Raw genomic sequence first — 22,037 nt, forward strand, 5'->3', positions numbered from 1 at the left:
CCAGGCATTCGATGACGTATAACACTGCGACATAGTACCCAATTATAGATATCCCATCGCTGAACTTTGATGCTTTCGTATCTTGTTTCGTTGCCTCTATGTAAGATACATAGGACGATATGTGATGTTACGGTACTATCATTGATATGTACGCATGTACTGAATTAGTCGGTGACTGACGGTGGATGGAAAATGACTAGAGAGGTCAATGACAAATGCCAATAATACAATTGGAGTTAAGTGACATTGTTCCATAATAGATCTCATGAAATAGTATTATCATTGTAATATTATACATAAATAGTTAACTTGAACATAACGCATGCGTAATGTAATTATTGTATATACAGCATGCATTGAAAATTATAGATATTTAATAAAATTGACATGATTTACAGAGAAAGAGTTTATACATATGAGATGAATAGATATGTTCAGTTTCTTTGTCATGAATTAGTTGAGCAAATTAAAGGTAAATTGAGAACAATAAAACATAATCAAATATATATATATATATATATATTAATATAACTAATATTAATTTTTTTTAAAAACCAATAGAAACATTAGCAATGTTTTTATTGGTTTTTAAAAAAAATTAATATTAGTTATACATAATTAAAAATTATATTAATGACAATAATATTAATCCTAAAAAACTAGTTAAATATAAAAGTTTCAAATAATACTGAAAAAATTGACGTTTATGAATATGTATGACATATCTTATAGAAACGTGCGCGAAATGTACCGATACGTTCATAAGCGCGCTAATAAATATAGCGTGCTACTGCTCGCCTGCCAAACTCGAGTGGCTTACTCGGACGAAGCCAAAACCTTCCCCCGAGTTCCATCAGCGATCCTTCCCCTCCCTTTACGAACTCGCGCCTTACTGCCGCCGGTGGTTAGTTTTCGGATATGGGTAATAGTAATTCGTTTCAGTTTCGGCGCACGGAGCACCGTAGGGTGGGTTCCTAAATCATCAGATAATTACTTTGGTAATTAATTACAACTCTGTTGGGCCGTGGACCCACCAGCCACGCCAGTAGTAGTAAAGTAAAGGGAGAGAACGTGCCCCACTAATAAACGAGCCGTCGACGCGCCTCTCGCTCCTCTCGCCGACGTGCGCTCGTCGCGTCCAACCCACTTTCCATTATTCTTCCTATTATAAATCACTCATCAACTCTTTTTAACGCGCTTCCTCTCTGCTCCCTTCTCACCGCGCATCGTCGCCGCCGTTGCCGCCGCGCAAGAAGCGAGAAGCTGCGCTCAACGTCGCTCACGGATCACATAAAAACTTTCACCGCGAGAGGAATGGATCGCCCTTACTTTGACTTCGATGACAATTATACTGTCTGAAGGACGATATGAGATTACCAGTGAGATTACATCTGTCTTGAATATCAGGTTATTAGGATATGTTTCGAAGGTTATTTCATTTGACATGAAAATTTCAAAAATTAAAGGACTTTATTAAGATGGTTAACTTATTTATCTGTTTCAATTGAATTTCAATGATAGATATAAAAAATGAAACAATATGATATTTTATGACACTTTTCAAGATGCATTTATACGTACTTATGAGAGATAAATAAAAATAACACGGTAACTTTGAAGAGCAATCATTCGAGCACAGCCATAGGTTTGCTAAGTTTGACAACACAGATCGTACAAGTTCTTTGAGACATCGTGACAACTTAGGGCTCAGGGCTTTAGTAGCGGGGGTTTATAAGATACATCTCAATCCAGGAAGTTACCAAGCAGTCTCGGTACGGCTACTACCGCTCGCATAAGTTTCTGAGTTGGCCGTCCATTAGTTAATTGTGGTTTCCGGATCAGGATTCTGCCAGACATCGCGTGTCTTTACGACAAATTGCTAAGAGAAAGCGGTTTAAGAGCGTATGCCGCTGGTGTACTATGGCGGAGGTGGAGCGAGAGTATGAGGGTAGGCCGAAGTGATGTCGTACGCTGGGGTAAGTTTGACGATCCCCGCATACCACGTTGCTGATCAATGCAAGTAATCAGTCTTGCCACGAATACCCCGACATGACAGCGCAGCCATCTCGAACTTCACGTCGACGTTGCTCTCTGTTCTCAATTTCACAACCTCCTCTTATCAATGACCCACCATCTACCGTTACGCAAACTTTTCTGATCGTTCTAGTTATCGGGGTTCTAAAGAAAGGGCGCTCGAGACTCGCGCGGAAACTGCTATCCGTTGTTATCGCCGTGGGCGCAGACTTCCACTTCTCTGAAAAAAATTACGATGCACACTCGTGGGCATTCGAGAGAAAATAATGGCGATTTATTATCCGGAAGATTGACGTTCTATGCTGTTAACGATTTTGACGAATAAAGTCACGATGATGGAAGCTCAATCCTCCGAAAGATCATTTTACTATCATTATTTTTAGATGTTCATTTGCTCGTTAAAATATCCGAAAAATCCATTGTATTAATTATGTAATCTTCTCTCTCTTTCTCTCTCGAATATTAAATCTTTCCTCAATATTTAATTATTAACAAAAAGAAAGCTGATCAGGTGCATTAAAATTCTTAACGCGTCGTCACACGTGAAAGAAATCTTTAAATAAATAAACGCTTACAATGAAAAGTAATACTTGTCTTCATCGAAAATCCGATTCGGGAAAAAAGGTGTTCGCATGGAAATACGAGAAACCCTAAAAAATATCGCAAAGTTGTCCTTTCTTCGACACAACGAATAAACTGGTAGTGATTTTCCATTGCGATGAATAAATTGGTAATCGAGTTATCGGGATTCGGAGTCGATGGGGGTGGAAGAAATTCGAAATCCATTCAGTCAAAGTGGCGGTGCTGGCCTCGGGTACACCAGCCGTGTCAGAAAACTCACGCCGATGGGGATAACGCCCTCTCCAAGACGATAATGTTGCAAATTTATATTCTGGAGGCGATCGAGCAAAGCTGCTGAATGTGCACTCTTGGCCGCGACTGGTCTGCCCTTCTCAGAATGCCACTCCCACCCCTCCTAAACCACTTCTTTTTGCGTCTTTTTCTTCGTTTTCTCTCGCTCCTTCTCGCCTTTCATATCTTTTGTGCATGCCATACAGCTCGATGATGTTCGACATCTTGTCGTCAATCACAAAGTGACAATCAATTTTTCATATTACAATTTTCTGTTCGCTGCAGCTTTCTCGATTCCCGCCGCAGCAAAGCAAAAGCGAATACTACTAAAGAACATTTTAACGTGCTTTCACACGCATTACCTAGTAGATTTGTTAAATTTATTGGTGTCTTTATATATCTCAATATAACTATTATTCTTTTATATTATTCGTTATTATTTTTTTCTAATAGCATGTATGTAAACAATGCATTCGTGACAAGCAATGTTGAAATGTGCTAATCAATTTCATTATTGCATACCAATATTTTTGATGAAAATTAGATAAAAATAGCGCTTTTTTTCATTAAGAACGCTTCCTGGTTTTCAAGCACAAGGTAAACATTTACTTCGGTCGATCCCACTCATGAAACTAGTATCCAATATTAACTTAAACTCAAAAACTCGAGTTTCTATTTTTGATTGAAAATTAAATTGCTATTGATACTGTTAAAAAATAAGGTTTGATCAACATTTATATTTTCATAAAATTTTTGAAGATTGATTTGTGCACTTTTATTCTTTCTTTTTTTAAATAAATATATTTTTAAGTTTTCCTGTTGTACAATCCTTAATTTTTATAATAAAATTCTATTCCTACTCTCATCCTAAGATCAAGTTTGCATTTAATTCTACAAATCGCAATGAAACGACATAAATATTTCTCTATTTATCGAAAGTGTTAATTGTAGAAAACGTAAAAGTAAACAGTCGGAATAGTCATTAACGCTCGCGCGCGGTTTGTAGTAATTATAAAGCATACAGCTCATATTTACTGTAAGTAAGGTTAGTCGCATCAATCTTCTTGGAAAACAATCAGTTCGCAATTAGTCCTTCTGAAATGCTGCCATATTGCATCTAGGTAGACGTACCTATTTTGCCTACTTCTACGTATCCGCCAGGTTACATTGCTTTCTGTAGATAGTAAATGGTGCATTTACACGAGTCATTTATCACGTGATATTTAGCTTGGCAGCGTTTCAGTTAACTTTGAAATTTAAGTCCATACTACGGAATATTATTAACGGTTTAGTAACGTGTCATTTATCAAATCGCTTAATGGTAAGTATTAATCTTCTCTCCTTCGGTGAGCAATAATACGAAAATGGTACTACTTCGCGATAGTTACGTTGTTGTTACTTGTAATTAAGCCCTATGGCGAGCATTAGAATTTGATGATCCGTGATTAGACTTGCTTTACATTAACTATATAATAGGTAGTCGCTCAGAGCATAACTTCTGTTACGGAAGGTACAATATATAGAATATGCATATTTGTATAAATTGAATAATCAATCGTATTTTATGTTTTGCGATTGTTTAAATATCTCTAAACAGTTTGATGCTTTAGATGGCAATTAGACAATTATTTGATTTTTATATTGTAACAGGAAGAATAAGCACGTATACATGTGACGTGTATATATATGTGTTTGTATTATACATATATACACATGTATTTTTTTAATACAAATATTTTTTTTAGATTTTTTTTTCGATTATTGTGCGTTATATTTGTGTGATTTATGCTCTGATTTCTATTGGTGTATCATTCTGGACTGTCATACGCGATCGTGCATACAAACTATATCTCATGTTGATACACCTAATAACGCCGGCAGCTTCCTATGTGTATGGATATTCTAATTATACACTCGTCATTCACCTGTATACGCGTCGCGCTTAAACGCGACCACTCGAGAATTTCCTCGCAAAGGGAATGGCCGACAGTGATGATTAGTCTTATGAATAATAAACCTGTATAAATGGCAAGTAACGTGAACGTAATCGATCGATAAATTAAACCTATTGTTCCAATCTAGATGTTACTTTGATCGTCACTAAGCATTTTGACACCATATCAACATTTTCCATTTTAAAATAGAAAATAAACGATCGAACTAATCCAATAAAAAAAGGAGATCGCGCATAGAAGATGTAATGTAAGAAGCGTAATATCTTAAATGTTACATCGTCGAGTATTTTATTTATCGTCGATAAACTGCGTCGATTTCACGATCCAACTCGTTCGCCGTTACAGTCGTCGCCACATCTTTCTTCCCGATCTACTTTTAGTAATTGAACGCTGCTTAAGGCATCATTCGACATCTACCGGCAAAAAAGCTCTCTTGCCAATATCTCACCGACGCCGATGCGTCCGCACGACATCCCGCTAAGCGGCGTCCGCAAAAGCTGCCGTCGGTGGTTTCTACGAGTTTTTAGCCTGTCTAGATCGATAGGAACGCCCGAACCAGTGTCGAAGGGGCTGTTGGGAGGATGGTATGAGATGGGCGTAGGGAGGTGGGACGGGTGCGAATGGGTTGAGAAGTAGTGGACGCCACTTTGTGCTGCATCGACATGAATTTGTATCCCTCCGGAGCTACCGCGGCTACCATTCTCACTTCTCTTTCTCTCACTGCTGTGTTCTCATCGACGCAACCCAGTCTCTTTTTCTCGTTCTCTCGTTCGCTCTTCGCCGTCCCGCGTCATCCCGCCCCGAAAAGCTCCAGCAGCTTGCGGAACCCAGCCATCAAGTAAAAATACATCACGTTCGGCCGATCCCAAGAGCGAGTCGACACCCCGAATATCAAGAGCGATCCTTTCAGATCAACGTGCCATCGGTTTAACGATTTTCCTTTTTGTCGCTTTAGCTGCGCAGGTGATTTTTAAAGCGACCTTCGGGAACGGTGACAGTAACACGCTCGAGCTTTTTTCACGTGTCACGTATTTGCTCATGCGAGCGTACTGCTAGCCGCAGGCGTGCTTGGACTTCATCAAACGATGAACGATCTGCAATAAGGTGACGCGTTAATGTACGTACCTTGGTATATTCAGTTGTCATTGAGTAACATACGAGATAGAATCGATTGTGACTAATAATAATTTTCAAGTATAACTTTAATTAATTTTGGTCCATTAAATTTTTTTAATTAGTAACAACCTAAATGTTGAAATGTTAACATATTAAGAACACACTTCGAATTTTAAAAAATACCGTAACATTTTTATAACTGTAACGATGAAAGTTTCGTATACGTATAAGAGAAAAATTTATATCGTATGTACATAGCCGAAGTGGTACGATAAGTATAGTCTTGTATAATATTCTTGATTACCACTTCAGGAAAAATTTCACCTCGTTCTGGAACGTGGTAAATTCTTGTGATGTATAAAATGCATGAGTTTAATAGCTGCATAGCAAACACATTCTCTACATCTCAACACGAACACGCACCAATGTGATTACGTCTGTGTACACATGCGAGTCATGCACAACTGCAGAATTCATATTATTAGTCAATTATTTTCAAGCATTGTCCCGCAATGCAATCTAGTGCATACGGGAATAACGCCTTTCTGTGCATACAATTATGCGACATTATTATAACATTATGATGTAATATATCTAAAACTGTGTGTGTATGTGTGGACACCCGCTTTGCGTAGTCATATTACATATTACCGCGGAAAAGTTTGCAAACAAGGAATACAGAGAAATGCAGATAAATAATCGTGGCGAAACGCCTCCGCTACGCGTAATCAGAAAATGTACCACTAACACATCCATTCCCCTGGTTCATATCTCAACTTTCTCTCTCTCTCTCTCTCTCTCTCTCTCTCTCTCTCTCTCTCTCTCTCTCGCTCGCTCGCTCGGTCTTTCTCTCAGGTTGTTACGTAGCACTGTAAATATGTAGCGACGCTTAATCACGTTTCACGAAAGTTCCGCTCACAGCGTCGAAGCATCCTATCGGTTTGTCATCCGAGGACGATGCCATTGTGTAACAATACTTCGGTAGTAACTCGCCGCCACCCTTACTTGCTAACCACCTCTCGGAAACCAATCCCCCTGTTCCCTTTCCTAGCACCACGCTCCCCGGTACTTGCAGGCTGAATACGCTGGCGGATAGAACGTATCCATAATGCGACGAGCTTAGCGCGCGCGTGTTAGGATCGTCCCGGTACAACCGGGCAGATTGAGGCTTAGAGCAACGGCAAACAGCATCAATTTGGCATCGCGCCACCACGCACGCTGATGGATACACGATAGGTGTATGTGCGTGTAGCATACAGACGAACGTACGAAAATCCTTACGCACACGCACTTTAGATGCTGTATCGCACAGGCCATTTAATCAAGCCGATTCAATGTAAACGAAACTGGACCACGGTAACGTTCATCGGTAATTATTCAATGCTCGTTAATATCAGTGTCGCTCCAAGTAATTTTCTATCTCGCTTCAATAATGGTTCCATAAAGGCAGAGAGAGCATGCCTCTCGAATTAGAGGGGCTCATGTGACTCGAGCGGTCGCGTATTGGCTTTGCGACTGTTGACGGGTAAACTTCTACCCGTGCATAGGCAGCGCCAATGAATAAAACATGCGAGATACGGTTTACATTTGGCTGTGGAACTAATTGTGACGCGATAGGCCAACAAGCTAATCATTTATGAAGCTCAAGCATCTAACTTAACGTTCGCTACCCCGTAAAGTGATACGTAAACTGTGTCGTTTTTGCAGAAACCGCTGTGTTTTCCATCGAAAGAAGAAGTAATCAACTCCAATTTGCAACCGACACAATTCCAACTTTACGCGTGACCATAACTCGAAATGCCCCTTTCAACTAAGGATTTACGTGTCCCGTATACTTGTGTATAGGTACGTTATACGCGCGTTATGCATCGGTCGCAGCGAGTTTGAACTCCAGTTGGCCAACGGGTCACTTCGCCTAACCGCTACCCCTCTTGAACTATTTAATTAAGCTGATTCCATACACAGGCGAGAATGAACAGGAGAAACACAAGCGGAACTCGCAAATTCCATTTATGCGAGACGATTTCACGCTATTGTTTCGTCAATATTCATCATCATGATTGTACGGGGGATGGATAGGCGCGGTGGCAATGAAAATGATCGGTGAAGGTCTGCTTGGGGAGTATCGACGGGCAAAATCCGACGTGCAACGTAGCAACGGCAATTCGGCCGCTATCTACGCTCGTCTAGGGACAATGCATCATGCATCCCGTTGCTGCAGGTACGCCGGTGAACCTTGCGCAGCCAGTACACAGCCGGCTGCAGCACAGTTTGAGCTATGCATTGGCCAATATGTCGTTCATCCCCTAAATCACGACGATTTACAGTTGAGCCTGGACGCGCTATCGATGCCGGCTTGTGTATACGTAATCTACGCTCTTTCGCCTGTCACGGGACTGACGAAATAAAAACTGTTGGGAAAAATTCGTCGGGCGTAACGATTCTAGTCTTCCCTTTGCTGTGACACGTTGCACACCACCGAACAAATGGCTCATATTTTTTTGCCTACCAATCACGCACCAAGAACGAGCCAGCGTGTCAAGGATGCCACGTGTTAATATTTATCCTTTATCATTAAAAAGTTGCGCAAACATAAGACCATGTACTATGTACGAAATGCATTAGTAATATTCAAGCTGTATGATAATCTGCCAAACAATGTTAGAGAAAGTCAATATACTGACAAATACAATTACAAAGTGCCATTATTGTGCGTTTATCAATGCACTTTCAATTCATGATATAATTATGAACACATCGACACTGGTACGTCCCGAATAACATTTCGCGCAATTGCCAAAAATAACTGACACGGTAATAATTAGGCTGACGTTCTATTTTACATGAAAAGTGATACAATCGAACATTTTATTCGTTATTTTGTTTAAAGTACCACGTACATTTTTTTTGTTTTATTGATATTAGTGACGTGTGTTTTCTAAAAGATTCTTTCCATTAATTTTTATATAAGTTTTTATATGTTTATGTTAAATGTTATAATAATGCAATTTCTTACAAAGATTAACGTTATATTATACGTATAATAACATAAACAGAAAATTTAAAGAGTAAGCGAATTAGAATTAAAAAATTACGTTTTAAAAAAGTGAAACGATTAACTCAACTGACTGTCAATAATCAAAACTGATAGTAAAATATATTGCCGTGTGTATGAAGTAAATTAACCTTTAATTAAAAACTCGATTTATCTTGTATTCAATTCTATTGAAGCGCTGTTATAGCAAAATACTCACTCCATATCACGCTGCCTATCGGCATTAATCAATTAAAATATTCACCGCAGCAACCGTTGTATTTAAAAAAATGCCTAGTTCGCACATTCTATACATCGTGTATTCGCGCAGAAAAATCCTTGTACCAAAAACAACAGATCTAAAGTACCTTCGGGAGACAACCCGGTTAAAATCCCCCATGGAGTACGAGGCAGCTGGTTATTACCGACCACGAGAAACAAAAGAGCGAGCCATGCTAGTAGAGGCTTATAGAAAGAGGGATTTGATCAGTGGTGAATATAAATGTGGAACGAATTAATCGCTGATCGAAAGCAACTCAATCAATGTCACTTTGTTTTACTAGAACTTATAAACCGTAATTGTTTAATTTGATATTCTCTATGGTATCAAAACTGATTATTTCTGTTTTTCTTTTCGTACGTTTCCGATCCACACGTTTCAAAATACAATTTATTTATTATCTGCCTTTTCATCATGCAATTGTGACGACAGAATATTTATATTAGTTAATAATGTTCAAAATATATTTAATATTTTACTAATATTTACATGTTAGATGTGACAAAAATATTTTATATTATATTATAAAGTTATATTAGTTATAACAGTTATAACAATTCAGATAAAATAGAAATTATTTGTGCTCAGTTTGATTAAAACATACGGAAAATCCGGTTTAGTAAATTATATGTCTAATATAACGTAAAATTGTTAAAATGGAGAATTAGTTCCGGTAATCCATATTTTATACAGATATACTATAGAACGAAGATGCTTCCGCAGAATTTAGCAAACGTTGCATTTATATACTGCATAGCCACGAAATGGCTATTTAATCGAGTAAATATCATATAAATGTTATAGGTATAAACATAGATATTGTATATTATGGAACTTAATATCGTATTGTAAGTATATTCTCTCCATAACTCAGACATCTATTGAAATACAGATCTATTGTAATCCAACTCTATCGCGCTGCGATTGAATGATGTTAAAGTGCGTTACACACGTATTTATGCAACATACTCTATTAATTTGTTGTCATGTATCAGGAATTCGCATTTTTGTCGAACATGTCATAAATTCTATAACGAAATGTCGATAATACGGTATGATAGCATCGAGAATTGGAATTCTCGGTTGAGAACATCTCTGATATCAGCGCTCCGTTATCATAGTACTCCGATAGCGATACGATCCTCTACGCGACTTGTAAGTAGACTAGTAGAGTTACACACCGACGCTATCTCACGGGCCTATCCTGAAATGTTATTAAGCCGTATTACACATCTAGTATTGCCCGGTTATTGCAGCGGCCGAAAACGTTATTCATCTTGAGTGTGAGCCTACGTTAAATACTATAAGGCTTCGGAAAATGCAATTTGAAAATGTTATGCGCCCGGGAAGCGCGAGATGCCATCTTCATATATTCACCGGTCAAAACAATTAAACGCAACCGAGCAGAGAATAATGTACGGCGTTCGCATCAGCTGGCTTGCATCAGCTGACTCATATTTTCTAGTACTAAACCGAGTTCAAATCTTACGAGCAGCACGTGCACCCGAAAATACCGCCAGTTCTGAGAGCGGTCATCCAAACCGAAATTCGATTGTGTTCACTTCGCTAGGTTTTCGCCGCATGGAGAATTAATAGAGGTTTCCATTGGCGGCAGAGGCGCCATCCTCGGCCGCAGGGCATATTTTCTCTCGTGCACGGGAGTGCGTGCAAGTCGTACAGCCCGTTTCGAAGTACGGTAAATCAACATTTCACCGTTGTCCCGCGAAATTAAGGAAACTCTTGATCTACGGGCCATCCACGCTCGATTCCTGATCTATAGCGTGGCCTGGACTTTTGTACGTCCACCCCCGCATTGTCCCGCTTCAATGGATCTCGCTACCGTGTCCCGCGCTCGTATTCGTTTCTTTCCTATTTTCTCTCCATCTTTTACCTCCGAAACTATCGAGGGATCTATTCATGTCCCCAACTCGCGTGAAATTGTCACGCAAAAGACACACTTTCGTGAATAAATTTAAATTGAGTATTACACAAATGATTACATTTTATAGAAAATTTCTTTTTTTACATAATATGAATTTGTCAATATAAATAATAATCGATGTTATATATGTTTAAAAATAAAGGTTGATTCGTTCTCTCAATTATAGATTATACAGCATGCATAATATTTAAAAAGAATATTAATATATAGAATAAAGAATTGTTTCACATTTTAGTTACTTCAACTTACTTTAAATATAAAAGAGTCTTGTTTGTGTATATCTCACATTACGTGAAAAAATTTAGTAAAACAAAACAACCTAATTCAAATTCACTAGATATGTAATTGAAAAATAATTTAACTTGAATTTTATAAGATAAATTTTTATATAATTCATTATATTAATAACTTTTCAATATATCAAAATGTTCGTTTATAATTTTATCAAGTTTGATGTAACGTGTTTTATATGATACATTTGATCATATTATATTTTTTTAACGTAATATATCTAAATTATTCAAATCTATGATACATTCGATTATTTGAAATTACTCGCTCTCAAATATCAAATAAATAATTTTCAAAAAGACCACTCTTTATGCATTCAAAATATACGAAAGATTTTCCTCAGTTATGCGCGTATTAAATAAGGAATTCATTTCGTAAAGAAAATCAAGCGACACGCTGCATGCAAAATTAAACGGCCTTCCCTTATTATTAGCTCAGCATACTTTCCAGTATGCAACTTGCATACACACGTCATAAACATGCAATGTGCATACGTACACGCATGGCACGCGGACGCCGCTTCTATCATTGATTTTAGTAACCTTATTTCATAATGCATCGGCATTTAAACGTGATAATACGTCACGATTATGATGACGACGGTGACAATAATAATGTTTTATATCTATTATCCAAATTACCGTTGTCGCTAACGTCAATGATGGAAGTAACGTTCATTTCAAATGAAAGCATCATTCTGTCGACTGGTAGGCACGTGAAAGGGAACGAGGGAGAGACGGGGAGAGGGATGGGAGAGAGCTGCAATAATAAATGGCGCTCCATTAGTCCCACTTTATTGAAAACCGTGGGCCACGTTTTAACCACCAGACGGTGGGCGAGCCATGACGCGTGACGTCATCATCGGATATCCTTTAATGCTGGCATCTTTTTCATGCTGCACCTTTTCTGCATTCACGCGGGCCATATTTCAACAAACCATCTCCCTACGAAATCGGATCTTGCCAACTATTTACTACCGAATAATATCGAATTTGCGATGGATTTTGCAAAATTTTGTTGAAAGCAAACCGATTCCAAAACCACTTTCGTGTAAGATCCCCTTTGATGAAATTATGTAATATTTGATCTTTCTTGATTCACGGGAAAGATTTCAGTCCTTTTAATCCTTTTGAGCTGTATGAATGCGATGCTCGCTGAAAAATTCAGCAGACAAGAAAAATGCATGGATAATTTAATCAACTAAGAAACCTGCAGCGTGGATGAAAAGAACTGTGTCAAGCAAGACGTTTCATGAAATTCTGCCTTAACAATATTTATCAATGGCAAAGAAACCTTTCTTATAATCAGAAAAAGACGATCAAGTATCGGAATATTCATTAAAATTATTAACACGTAAAAAGGATTTTAATCATGAATTTATAAACATTTGTCATAATATACACGGAATTTTTAAATATAAGCTAGACTAGCTTCAAAAAATAAAGACTTACACAGAATAATTTATATTCACCTGCAACATCTATATTCGGTTGGTATATTACTCGGAATAAAAAGCAAGCGTAACATTTTCATTTACATGTCAAATTAAAGAGGCGAGTACTCTCGATTTTACTCAGACTAAATCTTAAATTTTAAGAGGATATATCAAAACTTAATTATTGGTTCAAGGACAATTGTACAGGAATCTCGAGTATCTATAGACAAAATAAACTTTCATCAATTTCCTCTTGATATCCTAATAACACCAAGATCCTGGCACGATGTGACGGTGTCGATTGAGTTGGTCGGGAAGGAAGAAGATGATGAGGATCAGACTAATTTACGAGAATGGACCACTATGTGTGCCCACCGGAACCTCCAACCGGCAAGGATAGGCTATCAAACCGATTGTAATCAGACCACCCTCCGTCTTCAACAGTTCACTTCTATTTTACCCTTCTATACTTTCCAGCGGTGGCATACCCACGTTCAGAGTAACTGATGCCCCTGGTAGAGACCTTCCGGCGGTAACTCGATTTTCGACTACTCGTCTTGATCTATTCCTACATATCAGCGTGAATGAAACCGTATCGAGTCGGAGAGAGGATGTGGATAGGAGAAAGGTGAAACGAGAGACCAGAGAAGAGGAGCATATTTTATCGAGCCGATGCGAGGCTGTACCGCAACGCCACGACGTGCACTCGACCGCACGACCGTATGCGAATCGATAATTTATCCCCCCAAAAGCTCACTTCGCACACCGTTTCGTTGCACTCATCCGACTGGCTCTAACTGTGGAATCGCACAGATTTTCGCGGGAGGGAAAAAAAACAGCATGTGTGATTAACGGGAATTACTGCCGCTTCATTCGATAAAATGGTCGAATTAGCGTATTTAGAAATAAATGAGGCACATCTTAGAACATGCAGCAAATTAGATTTAAGGAGCACAATTCAGTACAAATGGAATAAACAAAACGGCTTTAGTAAGAGATGCGTATTTAAAGTGCATAAAACAGCGCAACAAATTAGTAACAAATCGAAGGATTTATTGCGCTTTCTATTAGATAACGCAATTATTAAAATTGCTATAACTTCTAAAGTGATCACGTTATTAATCTCGATCAGCGGAAGATGCAAACGCATTTAATATAAACGCATCTCTGTATCAGAGCATTCATAATCCAATCTTGTAGAATAACATCAGCGTACGTCACGTCGTTATACGATACACTGGCTTGAAAATTCGATGCAACGTTTCTAAAATAATAAATGTTTGCGTAATATTATTTAATATAACATTATTCTGTAATCAGCCATCATTACAAATTCTCATTTTCCTTCCTCAATAAATAACGGCATTGCTACACGCTATTGCCAGTTTTACACATAAAAACCACATAATAATTTATAATTAATTAATTGTTATATTTCCACAAATTCGCGGATTCCGTTCTTCGAATTGCAATATAGTCGAGCGTACAATATAGTTCTGATTAATAATTACTTATTAATAGTTTTACTTATTAATCCCCTGTTTCAACACACGTGTTCAACGATTTGTAGCATCTGTTCAAAGCGGCATTTGTAGCATTTGTTCAAAAACAGCTACAATTGGTAATTATTTATCACCGCTAACTGGTCTATATTCATGTAAGAAATTATTTAATTACGAATTTGTCTTCATCAACCGCCATTCTCCGACGAGTTATTTTGAAGTGTCTATCTTAGAGAGGTTGCATCTTATGTATTATAAAAGACCTTCGATTGCCCGAATAGCGTTCTCACGCTAAGAGTAATCTTTTGCGATGTTTCATCTTCTTTATATTATATCGGATATTTTAGATGGAATCGTGACGCCGTTATCGAAGAAAAGTACTCATTAACAATTCAATGAAGAGATATTTAAAACGGCTAAATATACTATTTATTCATTACGATTACAGATATAAATCTTGCAGGGTGATAATACCTTACGTTAAGAAGACAATTCAAATAAATAATATAAATCACATTAATGTTAAATTAAATAAAATTTTATAAATTAATTTCTTTAAAATCGCGTCGCGATTTTCCAAACGGATTTTTTTTTTGCTCTTGTGTAGAGATAAATACAATATTTTTCAAATAAACGTCATAAAAACACATTAATTAGTCCTCTATCAGGTTACTGAATTTTAATCTACATTTTTGGACTATTGATAGCGAAGCTTATCACAAAGATATATGTTTCGAACCAAGTATAATAAAAATGAATATTTTATATTTAGCTTTGCGTCCATTAAAGCTCATGATACGCTCGTTGCAAAAATTAATAATGTTTGATTGAATAATTTCTCAACGACGAAAATATATTATCACCGTTTTATTTTATTTTTTTTTTAATGAGTCTAATCATCTCCTTTTTTTATTTCAGAACACTATCACATATTTGTTGGGGACCTGAGCCCGGAGATCGAGACACATACCTTAAGGGAAGCGTTCTCAGCCTTCGGAGAGATCTCGTAAGTCCTCTTAATCTTCCTCATTAAAGACGACTTACCGTTCTACTAGAGTTATATGAGCGATAATATAATGTCACCATAAAACGATAACATAATATCACTAACGACCTCTCAAAGAGATTCAAAATAATCTAATCTTGGGTCTATAAAGATTGATACGAATTTGCGTACTCTAAGTTTACGTATTACTCTTTTCCTTTGTACACGAGTCTCTAACTAATAAAAATGAACAATTAATTACTTAATAAAAATTCACAAGACACACTAAAATATACATAAAAAATACGTGAAAAGAACAAGTATTTGTACTTGTAAGAAGAAAACAATATAGTTGAATATCGTCAGTTATCTTAGAAAATATTTGATATTCTTTATATATTTTTTTCTTTCTCATACACTGCAAAAAAATATCACTTAAAAAGTACTGTAAATTTTCTGTGCTATACGGGATATTTAAATTGTTCAAATGTGCCTCATGTTTCAAATAGCTCTCTTTATTCTACCGATATATAAAATGTAAAAAGAACTATACTAATATTTATGTAGAAGATTCACGAGTACTATTGCAAAGTCGCAAATATCATTCGCAATTTTAACGCTTCCGGAAATGCAATTTATAAAACGCAGTACTAACCCACGGCTTTACCGAAGGAAAGCCACCACACTGGAAAACGTCAGTGCTGACAATAAATAGACATAATCAAATCCCTAGAAGTTGCAATAGAAGGAAATCCGGAATATTTCGTTTTATCAACCGGCTTCGCAAGTTTATTACACTTTTAACGACCTCGCCCTCTCGTCCTAACTGAGCTGTTTTACGAGTTTCCATCATCGTCCGACGTTTCACGATGCACCGACGCGAACAATAATAACGCATATCTCTGCGATCGCGCGGCAGCTACCACGAGTCCTGCGACCTTGCGCTCCGTTAAACTCGCCGGTCGATAGATGCACGACGATAATATCGCAAGCACCGATACCCTTCGAAGTCGGGCCTGAGCTGCGAGCTGGAGGTGAAGTCGCGTCAATCTCTGCAGTCTTGATCGATTGTATCGGTAAACCAGTAACGTTAAGCCGCGTGCATTTATGCAGCGGCAGCGCTAATTTGACACATTTCTATAAACACGGCGTTTAAAGAATACAATTAATCCTCTGTGAGTTCAACGCAATTATTGACAATAAGACGCTCAAACGTTTTCTTCTTTCTCTCTTCTTAATGTTTTCTTTTCACTAACTAATAGAGTTAACAACTTGAAATAATAATTGCACGTAAAAGTTTGAAAATGCAGTCTGCTATAATTTTTTATTCTTGATATATTAAAAATTATTAATATACTTGTTTTTCAAAAACTTCTCAAGAGACTTATTATTAATTGTTTTTTTTTGTACGTCGATCTGTGTGCTCTTATTATTGACAATTATTTTTATTATTCTAAATAGACACGACTAAAAATACTTATAGGTGTAATTTGGATGGCCGAAGAGAGACGGAATTGTGAACTTTAACGCGATCATGCTCTCAAATATTCAAATAATGAAAATTACCTTCATTTGTAAAGGTAAATTATCATATACATACACCAAGAATTCGTAGTAGTCTAAGAATAGGCATAATCAACGGCAGAACTTCGATTTCGCAAGGAAATTACGTGAGCAAAACAAAAGGAACATATTGAGCTTGCATTTTGCAAGCATGCGAAGTGTCAGTAAGCCCGCGCTCTACATCGATTGTATCTGCAAACCAGTACGTTACGCCCTGTGATTTTACGTGACGAAAGTCAGGGACAGTATCGCGATTTCGCGCCGCGATACATCGTAATAGAAGTGGACGAAAATAATGTGGTCAACTATTTGATATTACTACTTTGTCTGAATGCTTGTTTCGCACTAATAATGCGAACTCTGGACGAATATTTATGTTAATAATAATAACTCATCAATTCGCGCTTCAGTATCTCTATATCACACGCGAATTAAGAATCTCAATCCGTGAAAATCGTAAAGATAGAATCGCTTCTTCCGAAGCATAGATCTTCGCATCCGCTTCTCTTGCGGCAAGAAATCTCCATTCGGATATCGCATCCTGATTTATTCTTGGCTCATGCAGATGCACCACTTCTGCGTCCACGAAACTTCGCGAGTATTTGCTCGATAGGGGAAAAAAGGGGGATCGCAGAGCGAGGTATCGAAATTTCAGATTCCAATCTAAACTCGGCCTTCGAGCGACAACCGTGTTCGGCAACGAAACAGCTGGAGGTAGGTACAGTTTGCGCCGTTTGGCACAAGAAGACGGCAGAAAAATGGGCCCTCTCTCCCCTCTGGAAAAATCGATTCAAACTCGCTCCACGAGTACCTAAGCCGCGCTTTAAAAAGCTAGTGAAAAATTGCCAGCGGTTTTCCTCTTTTATTTTGTTTTTCCCCAGCCCCTTCCTTTTTCTCTCCTCTACCAATGCTTCTCACGCCTCTTCTGTGCTCCGTTCAACGCTCCTTTCCCCGAACCCAGCAGCTCTTCCTTGCCTCAAATGGTTTATCCCGGAAAGGCCTGCCATGCTTCGTTCCTTACGCGATAAACATTCGTGATTAATTATATCTTTAGTGCGATACATTTGATCGAGATTGATATACTATGGGAAACTGTTATGTGCGTATAGCCAGTTGTATTACGGATAACGAAAGCAAGTTTGTTTAAATATACCTTTGAGACAGCGTTTCACTTCCTACAATAATAAATACAGCTTAGAACAGCGAGTTATCACAAATTTATATCGATATTTCATGCTGAGCAATTTCACGATTCTTATACATGCCGGTCAGCGTATTTCCTTCAAATATGAATAACGCCATGCTGGCGAATATCGCTTGCCAAGCGTGAAACGCGGTTTAGCGCTTCTGCTTTTCGGGCAAACCTTTATGAATATTGCACCATAAATTTTAGTTTTATATATATATATATATATATATATATATATATGTATGTATGTATGTATGTATATATATATGTATATGTATATATGTATGTATTTATAATATGCTTGATACACATATATATTTTATATATACGGGTGACCCATCATCGCGAAATGTCATCGCAATATATGTGATCGTTTCCCTTATGTTCTTGCATAAACTCTAGTAACATGAGAAGATTATTTACATTTTACACGAATACTGTATTCATTTCTTAACATAAGAAATTTTTGCATAAAAAAGTAACATAATTCTTACATATGTTTTTAAAAAATTTTTTGTTTTATATTTTGCGTAAGTCATTTACAACAATCCATATTAAAAGAGATTTTTATAAATAATTTATTTTAATTATCATTGCCTCTTGCAAAATAAATTACATTTGTCGATAAATTTTTAAAAATAAAATGTTGTAAGTTAAAATTAAAAAATATATTGTTAAAAAGAATAAAGTTTACGTAAGAGACGATTTAAATTAAATCACTTAAATTAGGATACAATTTTGCAAGAACGCTTAAATATACCTATAAAATAATCTTTCGTATTAAATATACAAAGCATAATTATATTTAACAATGGAATTTAATTACAAATTGCTGATTCGCCCGCTATCAATTAGAAATTTTAACAATGCAACTTGAAATTTTAACCACGTAAATTAATTATCGGTCATAATTCGCAAACGATGCAGCATCGAAACATAAATCGAGACTTTAATCAATGTCACAATTACTGATAGTGCAGAGTGAAACAGGAATACTTTGAAAGACATATTAAAATGTGCTTAATGATGACAGCTTTAACTCCTTTATTTATTTAATCGTTTGATACTTCCATTACATTAATATTGTATTATAATGCGATAAAGAGTAATTGTTCTCTATAAGAATACATATCTATCGAAACTTGGGGATAGTTACTATACAATGTGCGATTACAATGACTACAATAGGAAAGGGATTTCTGGAATAGTCCATTCACGTGAGTGCGACAACTTGCTTCAACCTATGTCTACATTTGCATACGAGCACATTGTACTTGCACTTTGATTACTCTTGCAGATTCGAAGTAACCACTAGCATCAAAGACAAAATAGTTTCGAGTGATACAAACTGAAGGGTATTTTAACACGTTTATATACTTTACTGTACGTATATATAAATTACTGTACGGTTATATAATTATTAATATATTATGTCTTTTTTTTATCAAACGTATAAATTTGAAATGAGAAAGACATCAAAAATAAAATAAAAGAAAGAAATGTTTTATATATATGCGCGAAAGAGGATTATACGTAAGATAAAATTATTACTAAATTTTTCTAAATCTTCAATATATCAAATTAAAAAATGCTACGTGACACGCGAAACTAATAATTAAATCTTGTTATAATTAAAACAATGCTAAATCAAAGGAACATGCTGCGTAAGAGTACATATATTGATTGCTCAAAGAAGCAAATCATGCATGTTGCTCTCGGGATCGCCGTTTATGACCGCGCGTTTTGGGCATTTCAGTACAGCGTTAGGCCGTTAGTGTCACAGCTTGATCTCAGCGGAGAACCAAAGCTCGCTTTCAGGTTTAAATGGTGGTTAAGTAAGCTGCACGGTCGCCTTGCTTTCCTCAGTTGCCCTTTGCCGATATATAGCCTACCATCTAATATACACATTCACGCTGGGACAGGCGTGCTGCCATTAAACGTACCCGCATCCCCGCGCATGCAAACGTGACTAACACATTTCCAGAGTCCAGCGCGCATATCCTAACTTATGATACACGAAGGCGTCGTTATAACCGGTCTCCCTTACGCTTTCGTGCCACTTCTCCGCCATCTCCTTCATCCTACCCTATTTCGCACCATCGTCCACGCCACCCCACCGCTGCCATCCAGTTTTAATCCATAGATCTAAAACTAGAGAATGCAAAAGGAGCTGGCGAGGTTGGCGAGCCGTCGAGACCGTCGTCGGCGCAGTCTGCTTGGCAAAAGTATAACGAGTAGTACCCGGCATGTCCCTGAGCAGCGCCGTGCACATTGCCGTATTCGAGATTTCGTTATTAATATTTAACTACAGCGGAAAGATTAAAAAGTTTTAGGAATTTTAATATAGCTCTACCCCAGGGAGTCGTTTCCATGCTGAAACCTGCGCCAGGCATTCACACGGACGGCACTGCGACGGCCACGTGTGCGTGCAGTTGACGACCACATGCACACGTGTGAATGCGTATACGCGATCCTACACGTGTGAAGATGCACGCGTATGCAACGCCTATGTGGGATGCATGAGCGCCGTGCATGCACGCGCGAACACATTGATATTCGGCCGCGCCGTTTCTCACGGCGCAGCGAACAGAATTTTAACGACCCTCGTTATCAATCTCGCGACGAGCGAGTCTCGACTGACTGACCGATCGATCCCGATCAGCATCACGGTATACCTTGTTCGTTAACGCTCTATGGAACCAAAGCCCATTACATATAGTGCTAAGTAGACGAAACTTGCAATTTGATTTGCGTTGACGGACAGCGTCGACAGGCAACGCGTCCGACTTATCGCTCTTTCTCCACTTAAAGCCCTTATTGGACTACTATTGACTGTGAAGGACGACTCCAGTTTACACGCGACTTGGACCGATCCAATTAGCGCCTCATTGTGATCGGTCCATCCTAAGGTAGGGGCGGTAGTCGTAGTCGGCAATCGCATTCATAATCGGTAATCTGATACGAGATTAAGACATCTTCCGCCTCGCTAGCTTCCGCCTCGATCGTTCCTCATGGAAATACGCAAATCGCATAAAACTTTTGCGAATTACATCAACCGTGCCGGTTTTCTATTGATCCTGCGTATATTCTCTGTTTCAGCGAGGCGTGCGTTTAGCGCTTATCGTACCCTTCACGCGTGATCTACCATGTATACAACGTGCGTCCGAATTAATATTTCGCTGGGCGAGGTTCCCAACATGCATAACTAAAGAGTTTAAATGTCGAGAGTTCACACGGTGTTGTTTTGTTGTTTTGGCTTTCCTGAACGATCTGTTAAAATGCTACATGCAGTGCGTATCCCATGGAAATGTGCCATAACATAATAGACTTAGTACGTGATTGTCGAGGAAGATTAAATTTGATCCGTGTACAGGATACACGATAATGTTTTGAAATCAGAATTTTAGATCAGTGACAATATTTTTTCCTGTGACTAGAGTGTGCAGGTCTTTTTCAAACAAAAAAATTTCATAAATATTACGGACAAATAAGTGCGCGTTAAAAACGATTGTACTTTGTTAAAAGTAACACGATATACTTTTTTAAAAACATATAGAAGTACATTAACGTTTCTTTTTACTATCTGTCGTATATGTTATACTTATGTGCACTTCCAATCATAATAAGTGAGCTAATAAAAGCAACTCATGTTGAGATAACCTTTGCGAAAATAAATGATATCGATTATAACATGTGCGCATGTGATAACGCTTGTTTTTTACTCCTCGTAACATTTAGAGTGACGTGACTTAGCTACTTTAATCTTCGTTTGGAAAGATATCGTAAATAACAAAAAACAAACTATTTCAGCCTAGTGACTGAAGTTATTTATTCGACGTGGGTAACTTGGCTTATAAAT

General features: G+C 37.6%; 1 protein-coding gene across 7 annotated transcripts in view; it reads left to right on the forward strand.

The window, feature by feature from the left end:
* The window catches only part of LOC105194616 (nucleolysin TIAR), a 409,126-nt gene that overhangs the window by 298,947 nt on the left and 88,142 nt on the right, over positions 1 to 22,037 (forward strand). For all 7 annotated transcript variants that reach the window (XM_026131488.2, XM_026131487.2, XM_026131489.2 and 4 more), the window contains one exon: positions 15,360 to 15,447. In XM_026131488.2, the coding sequence (XP_025987273.1) occupies positions 15,360 to 15,447 (88 nt within the window). The remainder of the gene's footprint in view (positions 1 to 15,359; positions 15,448 to 22,037) is intronic.

The sequence above is a fragment of the Solenopsis invicta genome, chromosome 16, assembly GCF_016802725.1.
Source record: "Solenopsis invicta isolate M01_SB chromosome 16, UNIL_Sinv_3.0, whole genome shotgun sequence".
Taxonomy (NCBI): domain Eukaryota; kingdom Metazoa; phylum Arthropoda; class Insecta; order Hymenoptera; family Formicidae; genus Solenopsis; species Solenopsis invicta.